Here is a 20,301-nt window from a genome sequence, read left to right on the forward strand (position 1 = left end):
CACAGCTGACTTTTCAATCTTTTTTGCATGACGCATTTTAAAATGAGAACCCTGTAAAAGGGGTCTTAAGTACGCACTTGATGGCTACATACATGATATGCTATAAGACTGAGGCTAAAGTTGCGTGTTGCTGGCATAAAGTCAGCTTGGGTTGTGATTGGACCATTGCTGTTTAGGGAGGGATTTTGCGAACAGTCAATTGAAGTCTTGCCTTCGAGTTAATTTACACACTTGTGGTAGCTCTTTGTTTTACAGTTCAGGAACAGAAAAAAATAACATGAACTTTCTATTTACTAGAAACTATACATTGATTAAGTCCATTGGTCAAAATATACAATTCCCCTTATAATTATAATCCAGTACTTACAATGTAATTCTGCAGTATTGGCATTTTTTTGTTATTTTAATGTAATAATGTTGTAATTACCTAGTAAATTATTGATAATTACTGTCCATGTTAATATTTTACATAGCATAACTACCACTAATTATATTTCTATACCAATGTAATAATAAAAATATGTGCAGACTAGTATTACATATATTGAATGTTAATTACAAGTAATCAGCTTTTCATTTATAGGTCCTTGCAAACAATGAGTAATTACTGCACTGTAAAATAAAGTGCTACCATACTTGTGTCAAACAACGTCACTAATAAAAAAGGCAGTATTTTTTTAAAGATTCATGCAAATCTCAAAACTGTGTTTATGGCAGCTCAGTACAATTCTCCATTGATTTTTTTCTTCTTTTACCCCACCATTGTTCATGTATTCCAAGCATGCTATCTGTCTTCTTGACCAAAAATATAGTACGCAGCTCAATTACTTGTGATTCCAAGTCGAACCGATGGATTGGTTGTTTACAGCGCATTCATCATAAGAGCACCAAAGAAAGTGTACAGTATATACAGCCCAAAGTGTAAGGCGTAACATGATACAACAGTGTAGTGCAGATATTTATTTTCAGTCCAGTCCATCTTGAGTCCATACCTTTTTAATTATATTCCACGTTGTTATGTTCCATAACATTTCACTCTATTAATTTCCCCTCTGTTCACTTTAATATGTAGTGTTTCATTTGATTCCATTTCACTCCATTCAGCTCTAATTTGAGTTCAATTAGTCTATTCTGAACCTTTAAATTCTGCTCAAGTCCATGTTTATATATCTCTGAGACCAGCCCAGTTATGTTTGAGTCACCTGGATATTTTTCAATATGCATTGTGTTGTTGTGTACATTTTGATTCCTCAATCATTTCTCCTCTGTGTTTTCCTCATGAAAAGGGTCATTACTGCAGACGCCCTGCGCAAGTTTAATTATTGAAAGACTTGATCCCATGTGTGCAGCATTACACAAACTGTCAATCAACAGCTCATATAAATTGAGTCCTGTATTTCTAAAGGCAGTGTCAGCCCACATGTTTAGCTGGATGCTGTGTATGAATTATTATACAAGGTTGCACTCCATGATTAATTAGCCAAATCTCCATAATGGCAACAGTGACACATTTAGATGGGGATTGGCATTGATTATGTTTCCTTTAAGATATACAGTACAGTTTCCCATAAATTAATATTATTTATGGGGGCCAAATACACTTATCGTCACGGTTTTGGTAACTTTAACAGAACGTATTTTCACATATTCTGTGCAATCATCTACTGTACATTGTACAGTATACATAGTGTATTTTTATTTTTACCTGCCACTCATCACATTAGGGCCAGTTTTGTGTAATCTAAATACATGATAAACTAGGGTTGCACGATTATGGCCAAAATGATAATCACGATTATTTTGATCAAAATTTTGATCGCGATTATTCTCACGATTATTTGTTGATTTTAACCTAAACAAATTTTAGCGTCACATAGGCTATTTATAACTGCGAGAGGGAGTGTGATGGACGCTACTCACAGAGAGACAGGTGACTCATTGTGAACGGGTCCAGCACGGGTCGAACGGCGGATACACACGTTTTGTGTATGAAATATCTGTATCGTCACTGCGCTGCATTTTTATGAACAATGATATTCTAGGATCAGGTCCAGGTCCAGGTCCAGCAGCTCCGTCTCACACGCTATTACTCTACCAACGGAAGTTAGTTGCATTCAATAACTTCTTCTGTGTTCTTCGCCGTGACGGCCGCGATAGCAGAGTTACCCGCGGAAACACTGGTACAAATACAGGTTTGCCCCTCATACTTAACAATATACAGCTGTGTTAATAACAATTAAAACTGTGGACAAATGTAAGAAGTGTGGACCGGCGGCCGCTGTGTGGCCGGGCGCGGAGTAAGAGTAGAGGAGAGATTCAACACAGGCACGGCTTTACAGACGAAATGGGTCATGCAACGCAAAATTAAACCATATCCATATAAACCACATTGCAGCGGATGCAAGGGCATTAGCACCGGTGCGTCCTAGAGGAGCTAACAGCTAACAGACGCTACAAGCACCGACTAGCACGGGTCACTGCTGTTGTCTGAAAAACAACAGACGGGACAAAATGTTGCGTTTACTAGTAAACTGGTAAACCTTAAAACCGATGAATAACCGACCGCTGTCTGTTGAGTTTTACTCCCGTTACTCTGTCCTCTGTGACTGTCTACATCTAGAAACTAAGCTGCACGGGGTGCAGGGAACTACTCTGACTGGCTCATGATCAGAGGACTTTACGGAGCGGTAGATGGGCTTAGCAAAAAACCAGGAGCGTTCTTTGAAATGACGCTTTAAAAAAAATAATCGCTCGACCTGCAAATTTGATCGTGGAAAGTCAAAATTGTGATCGCGATTAAAATTTGATTAATTGTGCAGCCCTATGATTAACCTAATTTAACTTCCTGTGAAGAACCACACATAAGACAGATTAAGAGGCCTCCCAACTGTCATAAGATATTCAGGGATACAAAGTCTACAACACACAGGGTCAGGGTTATGTACTGACCCTCTTTTAAGAGCGCCCCAGGGCATGAGTGAAAGAAGATTTAGCTTTTGTTAGCTTTCCTTGGAAATTAGGGTAATATAGTACTGCAAATGTACCGAATCATTGTTAGGAATGAAAGTTGAAGATTTATGAACACTGGCTGAATGTGAATATTCAGTGTCCAACTTAGTTCATGCACCCATTTAAAAATGGGACTAGACTAGGTAAGGCAAAACTCTCCTAGCTTAGTCTGCCAAAGGCTAATAGCAGGCTAGTGAAATCTCCATCCCTGATGAGGAGTGTCAGTTTAGCAGTTGGAGCCAGCAGGTGTGTAGTTACTCAGCTCCCTGCGGATGGTGCTGAAGGGCGACAGCTCCAGCTCGGTGGTACACTCGTGTTCGTTATCATCACTGGCGGTGGCTGAAGAGGGCTCGTGGTTACAGCAGCAGCAACAACAGCAGTCCAGGAAGGCCCTGCCCAGCGGGCGACACAGGAGAAGCAGCAGCGCCGGCGTCACAGCGGCTCGACAGAAGAGCAGCAGCTGGGAGAGGAGATGGAGCACAGACATGGTGTGCTCAGGAACACCGGCTGCCATGTACGCGGAAACTATGTTGCAGATGTTCTCAGGCACCACGCACGCACCATAGACAATTGCCAGCGCCACAACGGTGCAGTTCATCTGGCTCTCCAGCCGGATCTGCTTCTTGTTGCTACGAACGCTGGCCTGCTCTGCGCGCCGGATCTTGCGCGCGGTAACCAAGGAGCACCCAATGGTGAAGAGGGTAGGAAGGCAAAAGTAGCAGCCAAAGCACCACCACAGCCGAGCGCCCTCGTAGGTCAAGCCCAGCACATAGAGCATGTCAGGGAGTGAGGTGGATATCCTAATAATACAACGTTCAACGGGAGGCTCGTCTGGGATTCCTGTGTCCTCTGCCACCAGCTGTCTGATGAGGAGCTCTGGGAGGGCCAATAGGAGAGCACCAATCCAGATGACAGCTAGCTTAGCTGTAGTGGAGGTGCAATTCTCGATCATCTCATAGTACATCTGGACGTTGGTGGCTGCACGGAAGCGGTCAATGCAGAGAGCGCAGAGGGTGAAGGTGGTCACACCAAGGGAGGCCACCTGAGGGAACACACAAAGACAAATTCTTACATCATTCGTCAGAATCACAGTCCTTTTAGTCATGGTGTGCATGTACAATCATTTACTTGACTGACTCATGGTGCCTCAAGAATGCTGTTAAATATGAAACTCTATGTATAATGAGGCACAGGACTGTAGGCGAGAATAGCTTTAGAGCTTGTGCTAACAATAGCCTCAAAGAGATAATCTACAATCATTTTTAACGACCAGATGGGTGGTTGTGAGTTCCCAGTGTTAAAAGAATAATAACAGAATAACAAGGAACTGACAAAATGATCTTCAGTGTAGAAAATGTCGGACAGTATCTTGCAGAATCTTAAGGAAGGGCTGCTGCATCACACACAAACAAAGGCCTTTCCACAAGTTGACAAGTCAGCCACCACCACGTAAATAAACAGCAGGGCACACAGAAATGGCCTTTTGGTGCAGCTAACACTGGTGTAATTACCAGCAGTGGAGTAACACAAGCACAATGGCAGGCTGTAAGCTGCTATTAGCACTGTGTAGACTCCCTGAATGTGTGTATGTGAGAAAAGAGAAACCACAGACAGAAATAGAGACCACACAGACAAGCAGAGCAAGGGAGTGACAGGGTGGATTAAATAGCATTGCACTTGTTTATTCTAATGTATTTTTGCACCTTATGTTCAATGAGTGTTACTATTTAACACACTTCCTATACATCACCCTTTTTCTGGTAATGTTTCATTTAAAGCCTTCATGTAATTGAACTAATTGCTTGCCATTGCCTCTACATTCACAATGTAAAAAAAGTCCTCAAATTGTCAGAGAGCTCACAAATTTTCTCAGCATGTGAAAGCATCTGTTGGATTAGCAGTCATTTTGGCCGAGTGTGCACAGTCTGAAAAACATTCTGCAGCTGTGTGTGTGTGTGTGTGTGTGTGTGTGTGTGTGTGTGTGTGTGTGTGTTTGTGTGTGTGTGCGCTTGTGTGTGTGTGTGTGTGTGTGTAAGAGAGAGCGGACGTCTGTCCTTACATGAACCAGTTCCTTCTATGATTTTGTCTCCAGCACTAAAATCTGCCAGAACAGCCACTGATCCCCCATCCTCCATCCAGTCTCATCTTTGCTTACCTTTCTCCCTATGACTCTCACTAATCTCTCCTCTTTTGAACTCTCCCTTCTCTCCTCACCCTCTTTCCCCCCTTTTATACATCCTTCCTTTCCTCCTTCCTTGCCTCCCTTCATATCAAATGTAATTACAACAGCTAGCTTTCCAGATGGCCCCAATGAGCCACGGCTTTAGTGCTCCAAACACTTCCTGGACAGATATAGATGTACAATGCAAGATGTTCTGTGTATCTAGGCCTTAGACGCACGCGCACACACACACACACACAGACACACACACACACACACTGACACAAGGACCCTTTGACACACATGGTTGCCTATCCAGGCTAATGAAGGAAACAGCGAGGGGTAAGTGAGGTAGATAAACCATCAACACGCTTCAGCGCTCTGGACGGTAACTGGAACCGATGTGACTGTGTTCTGGACCCCGGCGTTTTTTTTAAATCTGCTGCTACACTACAATCTTGTAACTATTATTGTGGTGAATTGTTTAGAAATTTGAAAAAAACATCACAATAAGTATTCATTCACTTTTTAAGTGATTTTCCCCAGAGCAACTTGGAATATATTTAAGCCCAGCATGTTTCACACTCTTGACTGATTAATCCTTTAGGTGCTTTGGGCAGGTTGTCAAAATTGTGAGTGCACTTGGCAGATGTTGTCATCTTACATGAACCCATGCTTGGAAAGCCTGGCACCCAAAATCTTTTTAATCATCAATGTCTGTTCTTGTTAAATTCAAGGATTTGCAGTTGTTTTGATTGGACTGGCAAAAAAAAACTTGGATCAAAGAAAGACACTATGTTGAAGTTGTCCAAAAACAGCTTACTTCTGAGTTTGTTAGATCACTTGTACTGTAACTGAGCAGCAAATTAAACATTCATGAAGGCATAATGCATGTAGGCCTTAGAGTGAACATGCTCATTTTACCACTATCTGACACATTACAAACATAGTGAATTGTTTACAACATAGAGTTTAAACTGATGGCACCTTGACCCAGGGAATAAAAACAATTTCCAATGTAATTTATAATATCTAAAAATATATTTTTAATGTCTTTTGTGTAAAATCCATGGACAGATGAGTGTCTGTCTGGAGCTGTTATGGCACTAAAGTTTAAACAGGATTTTGACAGCCTCTCCTCATCTCCACTATAAATAAAATACGATAATTCTGACCCACAGCAAATATGCTCACTTCATTCTCTGACTCATCCATCCGTGTGTATACCGTTTACAAAAATTGCTCTCTGCTATTTATTTCTACATCCCACGACACAGCTAACCGGTATAACGCTGTGTTGGAAATATATTTTAGTGTTTTAATGGAGAACCATGGGATGTTTTTGACAGCCGGTTATTATCAGTGAAAAATAATTTTAATTGGCCCCTGCACATTGGCCCTACATACTGTATATCCCTAGAAAATAAAGTTGTTATTTATTCTAATAGTTAAATCCTATTGTGACCCACTTTTTTATCTGTAAACGTGCACACCAAGCACACCTGTAGTCTCATATGTGGTGGCTTTAAGTGAACACACAAATACCCATCCAGTCCACATGGACAGGTGCTTGCACGTAGTGAATATTTCATAGCTTGAACAACAGAGCTGGAACGGCTTTAAAGGCTGTCATGAAGGACCCCGGTAACCCAGCTTTGATCAGCGTGTCGGGGTGGAGAGCAAGGGCAGGATGAACAAGCATAGCTTTGAGAGGAGATGAGAGAGAGAAAGAGTCCAAGAGTCAGGCCTGGTGGGGTGATGAAGCTGTTTGCATTTGTTGGAAGGGGTTATGCAAATGAGTGACAGAGAAAAGGGGACAGAAGAATGTAAAAATGAAAAAGAGTGGGTGGAAGAAAGTAAGGAAGGAAGAAAGAAAGAAATGAATGAATAGAAGACAACAGCAGCAGAAGACATCAGTGAGTAAGAGACAGTCCAAAGTGACAGGAAGAGAGAAGTAAGCCTCGACATCTTCAGAATGATTAACAATGTTAATGTGGCATTTCTCCCAGATAGCTGCTTTGACCTTGTCATGTTCATTTACCTGCTGGCAACATGACATGCCGGCACACCTCGGGGCTGGAAATGTTGCTCCTTAAATATTATCCTTTAAATTGTACTACTTATATAAAAATAAAATGTCATTTTGGGAAATACGCCTAGTTGCTTTCTTGTCAAGAGTTAGATGAGAATATACTACTATACACGTCTGTACGTTTAATAGCAGCTCACTTATTAGTATTATTAGTACTATTAAGTAATTGCTCAAATATTTTTTGTGGTGTTATATGAAGTATACTTATAAAGAGTTGTTTTTAATGTATAATATATACTGTTTTTGTATGTCTTTTGCTAATTTTGGACTGAGCCTGGCTAACTGTTTTATGCTAAGTTAAGATAACTTGCTGTAGCTGTGTATTAATTTTGACATGAGAGTGGTATCGATTTTCTCATCTAACTCTCTGCAAGAGAATAAATATGTGTATTTCCCAGAATCATCTGTAAAACCATCTCCTTCGACCGTCTAAATTTGCAAACAAAACTGTTGTTGAAAAATGACCTGTCAAACAGATGATCCACAGCTTGTGAAGAACCATTTCTTCCGCTTCATATTATACATTTCTTCTCAACCTTGGACTTCAAAGACTAAAAAAGGCCATAAAACACAAAAAGGCCTTTCATCCACAACACATGTCTGATCTCCTATCTGCGCAGCAGGTGACAAAGACATTTTCCCCTGGTGCTGTTTTTAATAACGGCCCATTAACTTCCTGATTAAAGGTCTTGTGAGCTGGTGGCACAATGGCCTCATCTTATTAATTGGGTTTTAACAAGGACTGGTGGAGCCTGTGCAGCCATGATGTGACTACAGCCACTGTCAGAGGTAATGGGTGTTATCAAGTGATGAATGGGCTAATGTGGAGACACAACAACAAAAGCAACAACAACAACAACACACACACAGACACACACATACACACTCTTATGGCAATGAGCCAGGCAGACAATGGGTTATTCTAGCTACAGTCCAATTTCTAGATTAGGTGTGTGACCCAGTGTAGGCTCCAGCAGACCATAACTCTAACCACAGAGATCCTGTCACTGACAGCCACCATCCGTCTAACAGCTGGGCTGTGTGTCTGGGAGAGACAGAAATCTAATGTTTGTGAGCACACACACACACACACACACACATTATTTGAGTGTGTGTGTGTGTGTGTGCATGTCCACATTAATGCAAGATTATTACAATTGTGCCTGTGTGTGTGTGTGTGTGTGTGTGTGTGTGTGTGTCTCTCTGGAACATACCATAGAATAAAAAATTAAGTAGAGCGAGCATTCACTTTATTTCTCTTTTTCTTTTTTTTATTCAATTCAATTAATAGCAACCATCCATAACAGTATTACTATTTAGTAATACTACTGTGTTTCTCTATCTGTTTCTTTCTGCCTTTTACAGTAAAATACAGTGTTTCCGAGGCAGTTTCTTTGCACAATACTGTACATTTATTTTCAATTAAATCACATTCTGACCTGTGGCTGATTTCCCACTGGACATTACATTATTTAAGATGTATTCTGCTCTCAGTGTACAGTAGTTGACGGTCCAATCCTAGGTCATTGATCCATGTCTAAAAGTATAATGCTGGAGGCAATACAAAATGCAGTAGCTTTCATATTCTCTTCTATTCTATTCTAACACGGCTGGCCACAAGCCAGTTGGTTCCGCTTTAAACTGAAACTGATGTTCATTTTCTTTTGACCAACACACCTAATTCAAAATGGTAATCATCCAATGAATATTTGATATTTACATGGATAATTATCAATTTGTCTAATTGCATCCAACAGCAAGCCTAATCTTTGCTTCATGCTGTTGTGTGGTCTTGTCTAATCGTTCAAAACACAATATCTACTCATCCACGGACAAAGAGCTGACTGAATGGACTCACCATGATGCATTATGTAGAGTCACTAATTATATGCCCTGAATAATTTACATATCTTCCAATTAACTATCATTTGCGTGTCTGACGGACGGGCTGAGAATCGGAGAGGGCATGAGACCAAGTGTGTGTACTTACTTTGTGTTTTTGTGTTGTGTCTAGACTTTAACTGTATGTGTGCATTCAGTGTAAAAGCACAAATGTGTGCCACGTGTGTGTGTGTTTGTGTGTGTGTGTGCGTGTTTGTGTGTTCCCCCTGAGGCGTGCTTCTAATCACAGATAGCTGATGCAGAGAGAGGGAAGGAGAGAGAGAGGAAGAACAGCCATGGGCAGTGATCAGTGCACAGCAGACCATCCCAACCATCTGGAGGATCAGCACACCCGATTGACTTTGTGCGTGTGTATGTGTGAGTCTACAGGGACAGACAGACAAACACATGGTGATGGATGCATATAACTGTATATAGCAAGAAACCAGACCTTTTTTGTATACTCTCTTGATATAAGAAGGGGGAAAAAATCTCATTGATAGTGATAGAAATTAAATTTGGCGATTGGGGAAGTTGGTATTTTGGAACATAGGAACACCAATGAAAAAAATAGTGTTAGGATATGAGCTCCTGGATGTTGCACAGTCATGCACAAAACTGAATTTCTATTTCTGGTTACAAACTTGAAAGCGTGTGTGTGTGTGTGTGTGTGTGTGTGTGTGTGTGTGTGTGTAAGTGCACGTGCTGTTTGGAACAGTGAATGTGTCAAGCTGATGTATTCCCTGCCATTACCACCAATTTCAACACAATATATGGATCTACCTCTGGCCCTCTGTGGCTCCATGCAGCCCTCCTCTCCTTTTCTCCCTCTCTCTCCCAATCTATTGCTCTTTCACTTTCCTCAGCCAAACTATCGCTCTGCTTCAATAGTCTGTTTCTCCCTCTCTCTCTCTCTCTGCCTGCTGAAGCCCACTGTACCACAGCAAAGACAGCCTACAGTTTTGGACTGCCAACCATTGTACAGCACAGTAGAAGCCTGATGTATACAACACAAGGCACACACAATAAAGGATTCACCAGACGGTTCATATGGTAAAGAATTTGTTTTGGACTAAAGGGTTACTTTGAAATTCAGTCCTTTTAGTACACTCTTTAAGCAATAACATTTCCAAATAGTGACACTTAAACTATACTTTCTAATTGGAAAACCCATTTTTGCACATGTACTATCAATCAATATAAGCCATTAGATCTCAAACTTGATAGCATATGTTAACATTGATATGGCGGGGCTGTTAGTGGAATTGCCAATATACCACTAAGGAGACAATGAGTCTCTAGAGAGGGGCTAGATGTATGTCCCATGATGGGGATTTGCAATTAGCTGTAAATCAGGTTTAAAAGAAGGTGTGAACACAGCCATCTTTGTCTACTAATGGAAGTAGTAATTAATAATTAAGAGACATTCATGATAACCATAGAAACAGTCTGAGAAAGCTGACAAAATGCCTTTTAATTCTATAAATATTGCAGTATAAATTACATATACAGTACATACTTTAAATGTATGTCTACACATTCTATACATGCGTTATGCATAGATGTAGGTGGGTACCACAGTATTTAACAACCAGATGTGTGTTGTCCATCTCATTTTCTAGAATTGTTATAACAATATAATATACTTCTTCTTGTGAGTACCTGTGTTTTTATGGTGCTGAACAACAAACTTAGCTGTTTGGCATCAACCAATAAAGAGCAATGTTGCATAAAAAACACACAATTTTGTATTACTTTTAAAGCTGAACATTCTTTCCAAACTGATTCATACAAAAAACTATGTTCAGGTGTAATGAGCCAAAACGTTCTTTTAAAATCCCTGCTTTCCAGCAGCAAAATTCTGAATAAACCTTAAAACATTACTTATCCCCCTTCTGGCTTATGAAATGCTTACTGCACTGGTTATTTGTTAATCTAGCCTATTCATGTCTTATTCTAATCAATTGCCAGGTACAAAAAAAAAACAATTATTGCCCATTAGTTCTGCCGAAATTTTTGGCTCTGCATTACTGCCTAGAAGGGTCGTCTGCAATGACAGCAGCGTGAAACAGGAGTGTATCTGAAATAATGCAAGCTGGCTGTAACCCACATCTTTATTTCGTGCAGTATTTCCTACTGCCATGTTTTCTCACATCTCACACCTAAAATGGCTTTCTCTTTGAGGTTTGGACGATTCCACGCTCTAAAAAAAACTGAATAAAACAAAGGTTCCTGAACGCAGCATGCTGGGAGACTCCACTCTCAGGGACGGTGATGCATTATCTGTACCACTTTATGATTATGCATGCATGGATACGTGAAGTTGGGTTTAATTTTTGTGTGAGAGTGTGTGGTTGTGTAGACTCAAGCATGTGTGACTATATACGTCTTTATTTCAGGCCAAATGATGATATTCCCCATGACTGATTTTGGGTTAAGTGAAGAATGAAGTCAAGTCAACTCATAGTGTGTGTGTGTGTGTGTGTGTGTGTTTTTCCCTGTTCCCCAGGGAGAGAGTGAACCCCAGGCTGCGTTACTCATGGCCTGTGCACACGCATGAACAAACACACAACACACACACACACACACACACACACACTGTGCATGAAGAATAGTCATTTGGTCTATGCCCTTCAGTAGGTTATTAAAATGATTAAATAATATCCTGTGGTTCTTAGGCAGCTCATCTGTAAGACCACAGTGAGGGGCTCTATCTCCCTCTGAATGCCCAATCATTAACACTTACTGACATACTGTATGCACTCACAAGGTGTTCGAAAAGTATGTGGTCAGTGAGGACAAAGCTTGGTGGCAAGATTGCAGAAAAGAATGGAAGATGGTAAAAATGCTAGCAATCTGCTTGGTAGCAATTTTAAATCATATAGGCTGCTCCTATACTCAAACTGTACACCCACTTTCACGTGAATATGAGCAGACTTGGTTGTGACTCAAAACCATATTTAGATTTCTCTAGTTGTGACCTATTTCCATGCAGAATTAGTGTTATGATTTTTAACTAAGAGGCTATGTACCTGTATTTAAAACGACCAGAGAAAATTTTGTGAAAATCAAAGCTCAACATCTCCAAATTAATCAAGTATAGAAATTCTAGCATCAAGGTTGATTTGAGGATAATACCATAATGTTCACCAGCTCATATGATCACTTCATGATGTGACAGCCCTCCCTGTGGTCTCCAGAGGGCGGAGCCGCATGCTGGTCACCTGTTCTGGCTCACTGCCTGGCTGGTGAAGCTGGAGAACATCAGACTCTCTCTCTCTCTCCCCTGACATCTGAGTTTGATTACACTTGCTGTCCTCTTTTTGTTGAACCGTACAGCATCTCAGATGCCACCCATACTGTAGGTGCATTTCCTACAATTTGGTTAGATGTTTACTTTATGATGCATTTGGGTTAAGATAAACCCTTTTTAAAATTATGTGTGCTGTCCACCCACTTTGTCCCTCCTTCAGCCAGGTTTTGACAGTGGCCATTCAAAACAAGCTTAAGAGCCCTGAGCTGGAAACCCCTGTTTTATACAAAAGACATTCACCTTGCTGGCGAATCTGACACTTGTGTAATTGCAGTGCACACACAAAAGGAAAGGTATCAACACAGTGTGAACAACCTGGCTGGCATCTATCCACTCCTCATGAACAGAAAAACAACAAGAGAGAGTAATGTAGGATGAAGAATCTGTTACCTATAATGTGTTTTATCAACTGTATAGAGTGAAAGCAACAGGAGAAGAGTAGGTTAGAGTGAAGTGGGAGATCATACATCCTGGTGTATATTTATGTGTAGGTATGTGTGTGATGCCTTCACCCCTTGAGGGCTAGGTGAGGCTGTTTCTCTCCAGTAGCAAGTGTATAAGTGACACACAGCGTCTCCTTGTTATTGGCTGAGGTGACATCCTATAGCCATGCATGTGTTCTTTCTGGCCAATCAGGGCTTGCAACCCTGACTCTTTCAGTCCATTTAGACAACAAGAGTGTGAATCTTCATTTTGGTACCGCAGTCTAACATATAGTCTATTGTCACTATAGAGGTGTGATCACATTCAGCCGAGGTGGATGATGGTCGAGCCCCCTGTGATCCCTGCAGAAGGCTATCCTGCCCATTGCGTCAAAACTCCTCTACAATATGGAATAATTGTCTGATATATTTCAGAGCACAGTAAAATGCAAAAAAATAATAAAATAGATTTACCTCCACATAGGGCACCACTTTGCAGGTGAATTCCCCCAGCAGCCAGGACTTTGTCAGCTCATGAAAAACCACCATGGGCAGACAGAAGAAGATGAGCACAAAATCCCAGACAGCCAAATTGGCGAGCAGTGAGTTGGAGATGCTCTTCATGTAGTAGTTCTGGCACACGATGCACAGGATGGCAATGTTACCCGCTATCCCCACCAGAAAGATGACCCCGGAGACGCAGGTGATCGCGTAAGCGCCGTAAGTCTCACTTGTAACCGGGTAAAAGGGATTCTTGATCTCGTCCCCGAAATCCTGTGAGCTGGGAGGGGTTATCGGCGTGGCGTCCCAGGGGTTCTCCTCCCTGAAAGTAAAGAACTCGGTCCTCCTGGTGAAGAGGTCAAAGGGCAAGTCGGTGGAGGTGAGGGCCACCGGCTTGGGGATGGGTTCCCACGGCGACGCGCGAGGCTGAGCCAAAACCCCTGAGCTTTTGTTCAGCCGGTTTCTCCCCCTCTTCAAGGCTTTCTTCTGCTCGTCTTTTGTGCCTCTCTTGTGCCTGTCGCCCTCCTCGGGCCCCCCTCCTCCGTATCCACGGCCTATTGAAGAGAGCTTAGCCGCATTGTAGTGTCCACCTGCTGGCGTCCCCGTACTACTAAAACCGCCATTCAACTTTATCCTCTTATTGTGGTGGCGCGTCGGGTCCCAATGGGAGACAGCGTTGGGATCCTCCACGGGTGTCACAGTCCTACTGAAGTCTCGTTTGCTGTGTCCAGTTCGCCTTGTTTCTCCTGCAATCCCCCTCTTCCAGGGGTGAGTGGAGTTAAGGGGCCCTCGGATAATTGCCCGCTGCGCCTGCATTTCCGCCGAGGACGCACCTGTGGCGTACCCCGACGAGAGAGCGCGGTCCCAGGCTTTGTTTTGATGACTCTCCCGGAGTGACCCATGTAAAGTCCTTGCAGAGTATGCGCTGGTGTTGCTGTCCTCTTTAGCTCGTACTTCTCCATTGTTTCTTAGACATACTAATACATGCGCGTGGGCTACTAACACAAATAACGTCCTAGGCGGCAGAATCAGCATGGTCCAGAAATTATTGAGAGCTGTTTCAAGCCTCAAAAGTGCCTCTTCATACCTCTGTGGCAGCGCGGGGAGGCTCCTCCATTCAGTCAACACCCATGTTGGAAACAGCACAGTGGGGAGCTCCCGGTTTCAAGTAGACGGCCACATTCATGATGTGAGCTCTGCAAACTTGTAAGCCAAGTTATATCCAAATTCTCTTGTCTCGCAGTATGCAGTAATCTCCAAATCGCCGCCTCACCCCCAGAGTCACTCCCGTTTCCAAAGTCTTAGCATTACCGAGCAGGACAGCGAATCAGAGTCCGGATCCAGAGAGAAAAAAGCAAAGAGAGGTGGAGAGGGAATTGCTGCATATCCGCGCAAACCATCCGCACAGCATCTAGTTTCCAGCTGTGGGTATAATATCAGCTAGAAAAAACGATTCTCCCTTTCTGTCTCTATCTCTCTCTCCTTCTCTCTCTCTCTCTCTCTGGATGTTAGTGCGTTACTTTAGTGGGTTGGGTCGGCTGCCAGCAACAGTAGCGTCAATGCGGTGCAGTCCGGGTAAAGCCCACTAGATTGTGATGCACAGGAGTGGAGAGTGGCAGGGAGGGAAAGAGGTGGGCTGGAAATCGTTCCGTTTCTCGTCCCTTCCTCCTCTGCGGCCAGTGTGTCTCTGCTTTCTCCTCGGGTAGGACCGTGCGCTGGAAGAAAATGGACTCCCCTGGCGGCTAACCCCGATCTGTCACTGCTCATCCATCACGGAGCATCCAGCAGTCCCAGAGCAGACTACGGCAACAGCCCACCCCCCCCCCCCCTGCAGACAAGCCAGCCACGCCCTACAGACGTGCTAATATAAATATCAGCCAGTTTTTATGATTTTACGCACAGGCAAGGCTGTGATATTGAATTTAAATATTAGGCAAGTAAGAAAAAAAAAACTGTCAGTGTGGACAGATAGTTGCACTTTTCTCAAATGAAAAGCAACTCCAAAAAGAGAAGTGTGTCATCTAAGATAACTATCGTGAGGTGATCTGCCCAGTTCAACGGACACATATGATATTCAGCTTGTTTCTGGATTGATCTAACTGTAATTGATGTGGACATTGATTGTGGCTTGTATTAAAGCTACGTGCATCAATAAGTGCACCATCCCCATATATCCATCAAATCTGCTCTCACATAAATATGATGCCTGAGGTCTTTTAATAGGCCTATCAAACAGACATTTGATGATAACCTAAATGCGGTAGGCTTTATTCATTACCATAGAGGTTAAACTTGTAAAACTGAGAGGAAACACGTTGTGTTTAAGTATAATAATTGTAAAGTGCATTCTGACCCATGGCTCTGAGATAATTGCACTTAAACTAAACGTTGACTCTGTGTCTGAATGTGTCAGTATCCCTGTATTTTCTTTGATTGTTATTCTTCAATTTAAGATAGTGACATCTTTTCAAACTAGCTTTCTGGAGCAAGGGATTCTCTACCAAGGGTACTGTCCATGTACCAGTGGGAGGAACTCGTGGGAAAACGTGGACTTTGTAAGCTCAAATCGTTTAAAACACCATGTGGATAAAAAAACAATTGATTAAGATAGAAAGTATAAGTAATGGATAAACCCTTGAAACATCTCCCGAATGTTAAATGGTAAAATAAAAGGGATTTGGTTAAATTGTAAAAATCAACTAAATAAATGTAAATGGAAACCTTTGTAGTCCAACATACCACCATAGCCAGTATATACAAACACAAACACGCAGTTGTATAAACTTACAAACATTTTCATATTTGCATTCATACTTACTTGTGTTTTTGGGCGCGTGTTTTGTCCAAAAACATATGCAGGAGCAAAACAGAGAGAGGGGAGAGTACATTGGCAGACAGCAGACATCTAGCTGCTGACCTTCTACATCAAATAGGTGATTGGAGCCAATTCCAGCCAGGGAAGCGCGCGCGCACACACACACACATACACACACACATACACACACACACACACACACACACACACACACAAACACACACACACACACACACTCACACACTCACACCCAGCCAAATTTCACTAGGGGGGAGAATACTGAAGATAGACAACTCAAGTTGCTCCTGCCAATCTCTTCACCTTTACCTGAATTAAAGTTGTAAAGAAAGAAATTTGACATGTAAAGTATCACCTTGAAAACTCAGGCAAGGCCGTGGGTACTATGGGTTGTATATTAATAATCCATCTGCCATTAGTGAGTAAGATATTCAACATGGTGTGGAGAGTATTTGGCATTCACCTTTTGTATGTTCACTTTTCTTTGCATGTCATGAATGGATACATTATTACTGTAATGAAAACAATAGTTGAAATAGTTGATCCCCCCCCTTTTGATTTCAAAATTAGTCTTTTAAATGTGAGCCAATTACGGCAAAGCTTATCACTCGGTAAATTTTGAGCATCCATTTGGGCTTCACAGGTTAAAACTTTCAAATTACATTGTGTATCTGAGTATCTGACCTTAGAAATACCACCACAGCCACCCATGGTACAATCTTAATCAGCTGGAAGGCACAGGACAACACTCCACATGTAATTATCATGTCTATTGTGTGTGTGTGTTCCGTGGAGACTCTGCTAGTTGGTGTGTTGGATGGAGATAAAGAAGAGAGGTTCTCTCACAGATGTACTCATGCATGGAAACACTCATTGGTTCAGACACAGAGGGACATCAAGGGCACACACCATGCGTGTAAACACATGAAACACACACACACGCACACTCGCACGCACACACACGCACATGCACACGCACACGCACACACAGAAAGTTTTGAGTTTAGTAGGTCATGCAGGCAGCAAGAGAACATGCTATGACCATGAAGATTTCATGAATTTTGCTGTATACGTGCTGTGTGGAAAACAAACACTCACACACACACACACCACAAAACAGAACCACTATGAATGGACTCATGCATTCACACAGGCTAAACAAAACAGACAACAGACCCACAAACACAGAGGCTTCAATGAATTATAGAAACAGTCAAGTTGATTCAATTTGATTACAGCGCAGGAAGCTCTATCGGGGAAACAGTTATCATACTTTTACTCATATAAATTATTTACACCTTCACCTCCCTGCAGTCTTGTCAGCACAAGTTATGCTTTTTCAAGCAATCAATAGAATCTTAGAAATTGTATTCATCAGCTAGCCTATAGTAAGACCAAGTAAGACCGTTTTACTGTGAAATTGTCCTGATGAACTATCAGGATGAGTGGGAGAGTCTCCTTCTGCTTTGCTTCATAGCTAGGCTAACGTCAGCGATGAGCAGCCAAACAGAGGCAGAGTAGGGGCGGCTCTAGTCTCGCATTGCCAGACCTTCCTCCACTGCACTGTGTAGGAAGGTCTGGCTAGTCCGCACAGCATTCTAGAATTGGAGACAAACACACTATGTCTTTTCTTTAAACCAATCACAATCTATATAGGCAGTGCCAGACAGAGCCAAAATAGCCCCAGGACAGCAACAGGAAAGAACTTGCTTTTGTGGAACATCTGTTCGTTCAATGGTTGTTTTAGTCGTGTACCAGAAAACTCAGATTGGACAGAAGATCTAGCTAGCTGTCTGGATTCACCCTGCAGAGATCTGAGGAGCAGGTGGCAAGAGGAGCCTGGACGAGGGGTGACCACTCCACCTAAGAGCCACAAGACACCCTTAATATATCCATTTAATCCAGCTCGGCCTGATTCCCCCTAAAACACAGGTTAACCTGCTACACCCCTCTCCATGCCCTAAACTATAGCTTATGTACCGGTTTACCTCAAAACACTGTTCTTTTTCTTGTCAGCCCATCTTCAGTTGGCTTTCTGTCGGATTTCTGCCAGGCTGTAGTCCTGGTTAGCATATGAACCAGAGTGGCTCACCAAATGCCAATTTGAAGCCCAATGCCGCCATCTGGTGCTATTGGAAAGAATAGCAAGAACACAATGGACAGCTGAAACATCATCGCCTGCTAAATTGAATTACACCAAGTTTAAACTTAAAACTATCTATTATATGACAGTCTTCCCCCAACAGTCTCTCTCACTACTTATTTTACCTTTGGATCTTAATGTCCTTTTTCTTTGTCATTGGCTTTCACTTCTTACTGCGTTTCACTACTTGTGATTGCTCTCCTCCTGCCCCTGTATCTCCTCACAGCTCTGATTGAGAGCATTCTACCAATATGGTTTCATCCTAGACCCATGCTACGCCTTTACGCCAAGTTTCATGGAAGATGTTCACACACGCACACACACACACGCACACACGCACGCACATGCACACACAGACACAGACACACACAATATATATATATATTTTTTTTAAAGATTATTTTTGGGGCATTTTAGGCCTTTAATGGACAGGACAGCTGAAGTTGTGAAAGGGGAGAGGGAGGGGGAGTGACATGCAGCAAAGGGCCGCAGGCTGGATTCGAACCCAGGCCGGCTGCGTCGAGGAGGAAACCTCTATACATGGGCACCCGCTCTACCAACTGAGCTATCTGGGTGCCCTGACACACACAATATTGACAGAACATAATTCAGTCAGTCATTTATCTGTCTTGGGCAAGTAAAGTATAATAAAAGAAAAACACAAACATAATCAAGAAGCAGCAGGGACCGTCATTTCATTTCATGTACCTCATTTCTGTAAATTACAAATTTACACGTATATTATCTTTCAAATATAATGTTTTTGATCATTTACTTGACCCTGTCTGCAGTCACAGATCCTGGAGCAACATTGACATTGACATTGACATTGACCTCTGAGTCTGGATAAGACCACATAAAGAATATTTCCTGAAATTATACCGGTTATGGGGATGAAGTCCCAAAATTGGTTAGCTGATTGGGTTAATAAGGAAAATTATATTTAGGGACTGGTTGCCTTCAGTAACAACATGGAGTGATAGTTCTACACTTATTGGGTGATGTGAAGTTGTGAATCAGCTTGGAACTCACCCTTTAATTTTAAGCTCAGTGCATATTGAGACTAAAGCAATATAGTAGTTTGCTATTGGACTTTTACCTAGCTTTGTATGATTTGGTATAAAAGGTCTGGTGCAACAACACTACCATAAAGATGAAGGAGGGATTTTGGAAACACCCTTGAGTTTTGGCTGTTTTGTGTGTGTTAGGTGCAACGGGTGACAGGTTGTGACCGTCTTTTATTTAAAGAGTAAAAAGACATGGCAGTGGCTTTAGAAGTTGACAGTGTGTTATCAACCTTTACTACTTGAGATGTGTTAAAGGAAACTGCTGAGAACTTTAAAGTGCTATAAGAAGCGTTTTAATCATCTGATGCCATTGAAAGAAGAACAGAAATCAATGAGAAGTGGTCTGTTATAGAGTGTAAGTGTTTTATAAGGGAATACACGAGTGTCTCTTCTGTTCTCTTGTAAGTAATCTGGATTATGTTGAAAACAACTTTCAATTAGATGAGAAGTTGTTTTTGCAAAGATGTTCTCTTTATTATTCCACTGACTTCTCTATTTATATTTATGATACTTGCTCTGTTGTAACAAATTAGTAAGTTGAACATTTCTACATATCCTTTGTTGGATCCTAAGACCTGGAAGCTACCCAGAACACCCACAGTCACGTCTGTTTTAATTTGAGCAGCTTCACTGAAGCAGATTGGGGTTCAGTGCATGGTTATGGAGTATTTAAATGATATTCAGCAAGCTTATTATGATCATTATTTAATCGTAATAGTTTCTTGTGCATGGAGTGGTTTGAGCGTCTCTGTGAGATGTGGCATACTGATCATGGAACTGAACATTATCTGTTCATCTTTTCATCTATGGTTCATCTTTCCAGGTTTGTGGTTTGAAACATAAGGAATGGAAACTCTATATTCAGACACAACACATTTT

At 41.9% G+C, this 20,301-nt stretch overlaps 1 protein-coding gene across 1 annotated transcript; it reads right to left on the bottom strand.

The window, feature by feature from the left end:
• Positions 1-2,831: 2,831 nt before the first annotated feature.
• gpr37b (G protein-coupled receptor 37b) lies at positions 2,832-15,182 on the bottom strand. Its single transcript, XM_034862940.1, has 2 exons — positions 13,353-15,182; positions 2,832-4,051 (listed from the first exon to the last, which is right to left on the bottom strand). Exons 1-2 carry the CDS (start codon positions 14,412-14,414, stop codon positions 3,236-3,238), a joined length of 1,878 nt encoding a protein of 625 aa, XP_034718831.1. The 5' UTR covers positions 14,415-15,182; the 3' UTR covers positions 2,832-3,235.
• Positions 15,183-20,301: the final 5,119 nt, after the last annotated feature.

Source organism: Etheostoma cragini, chromosome 23, assembly GCF_013103735.1.
Source record: "Etheostoma cragini isolate CJK2018 chromosome 23, CSU_Ecrag_1.0, whole genome shotgun sequence".
In the NCBI taxonomy this organism is placed as follows: Eukaryota; Metazoa; Chordata; class Actinopteri; order Perciformes; family Percidae; genus Etheostoma; species Etheostoma cragini.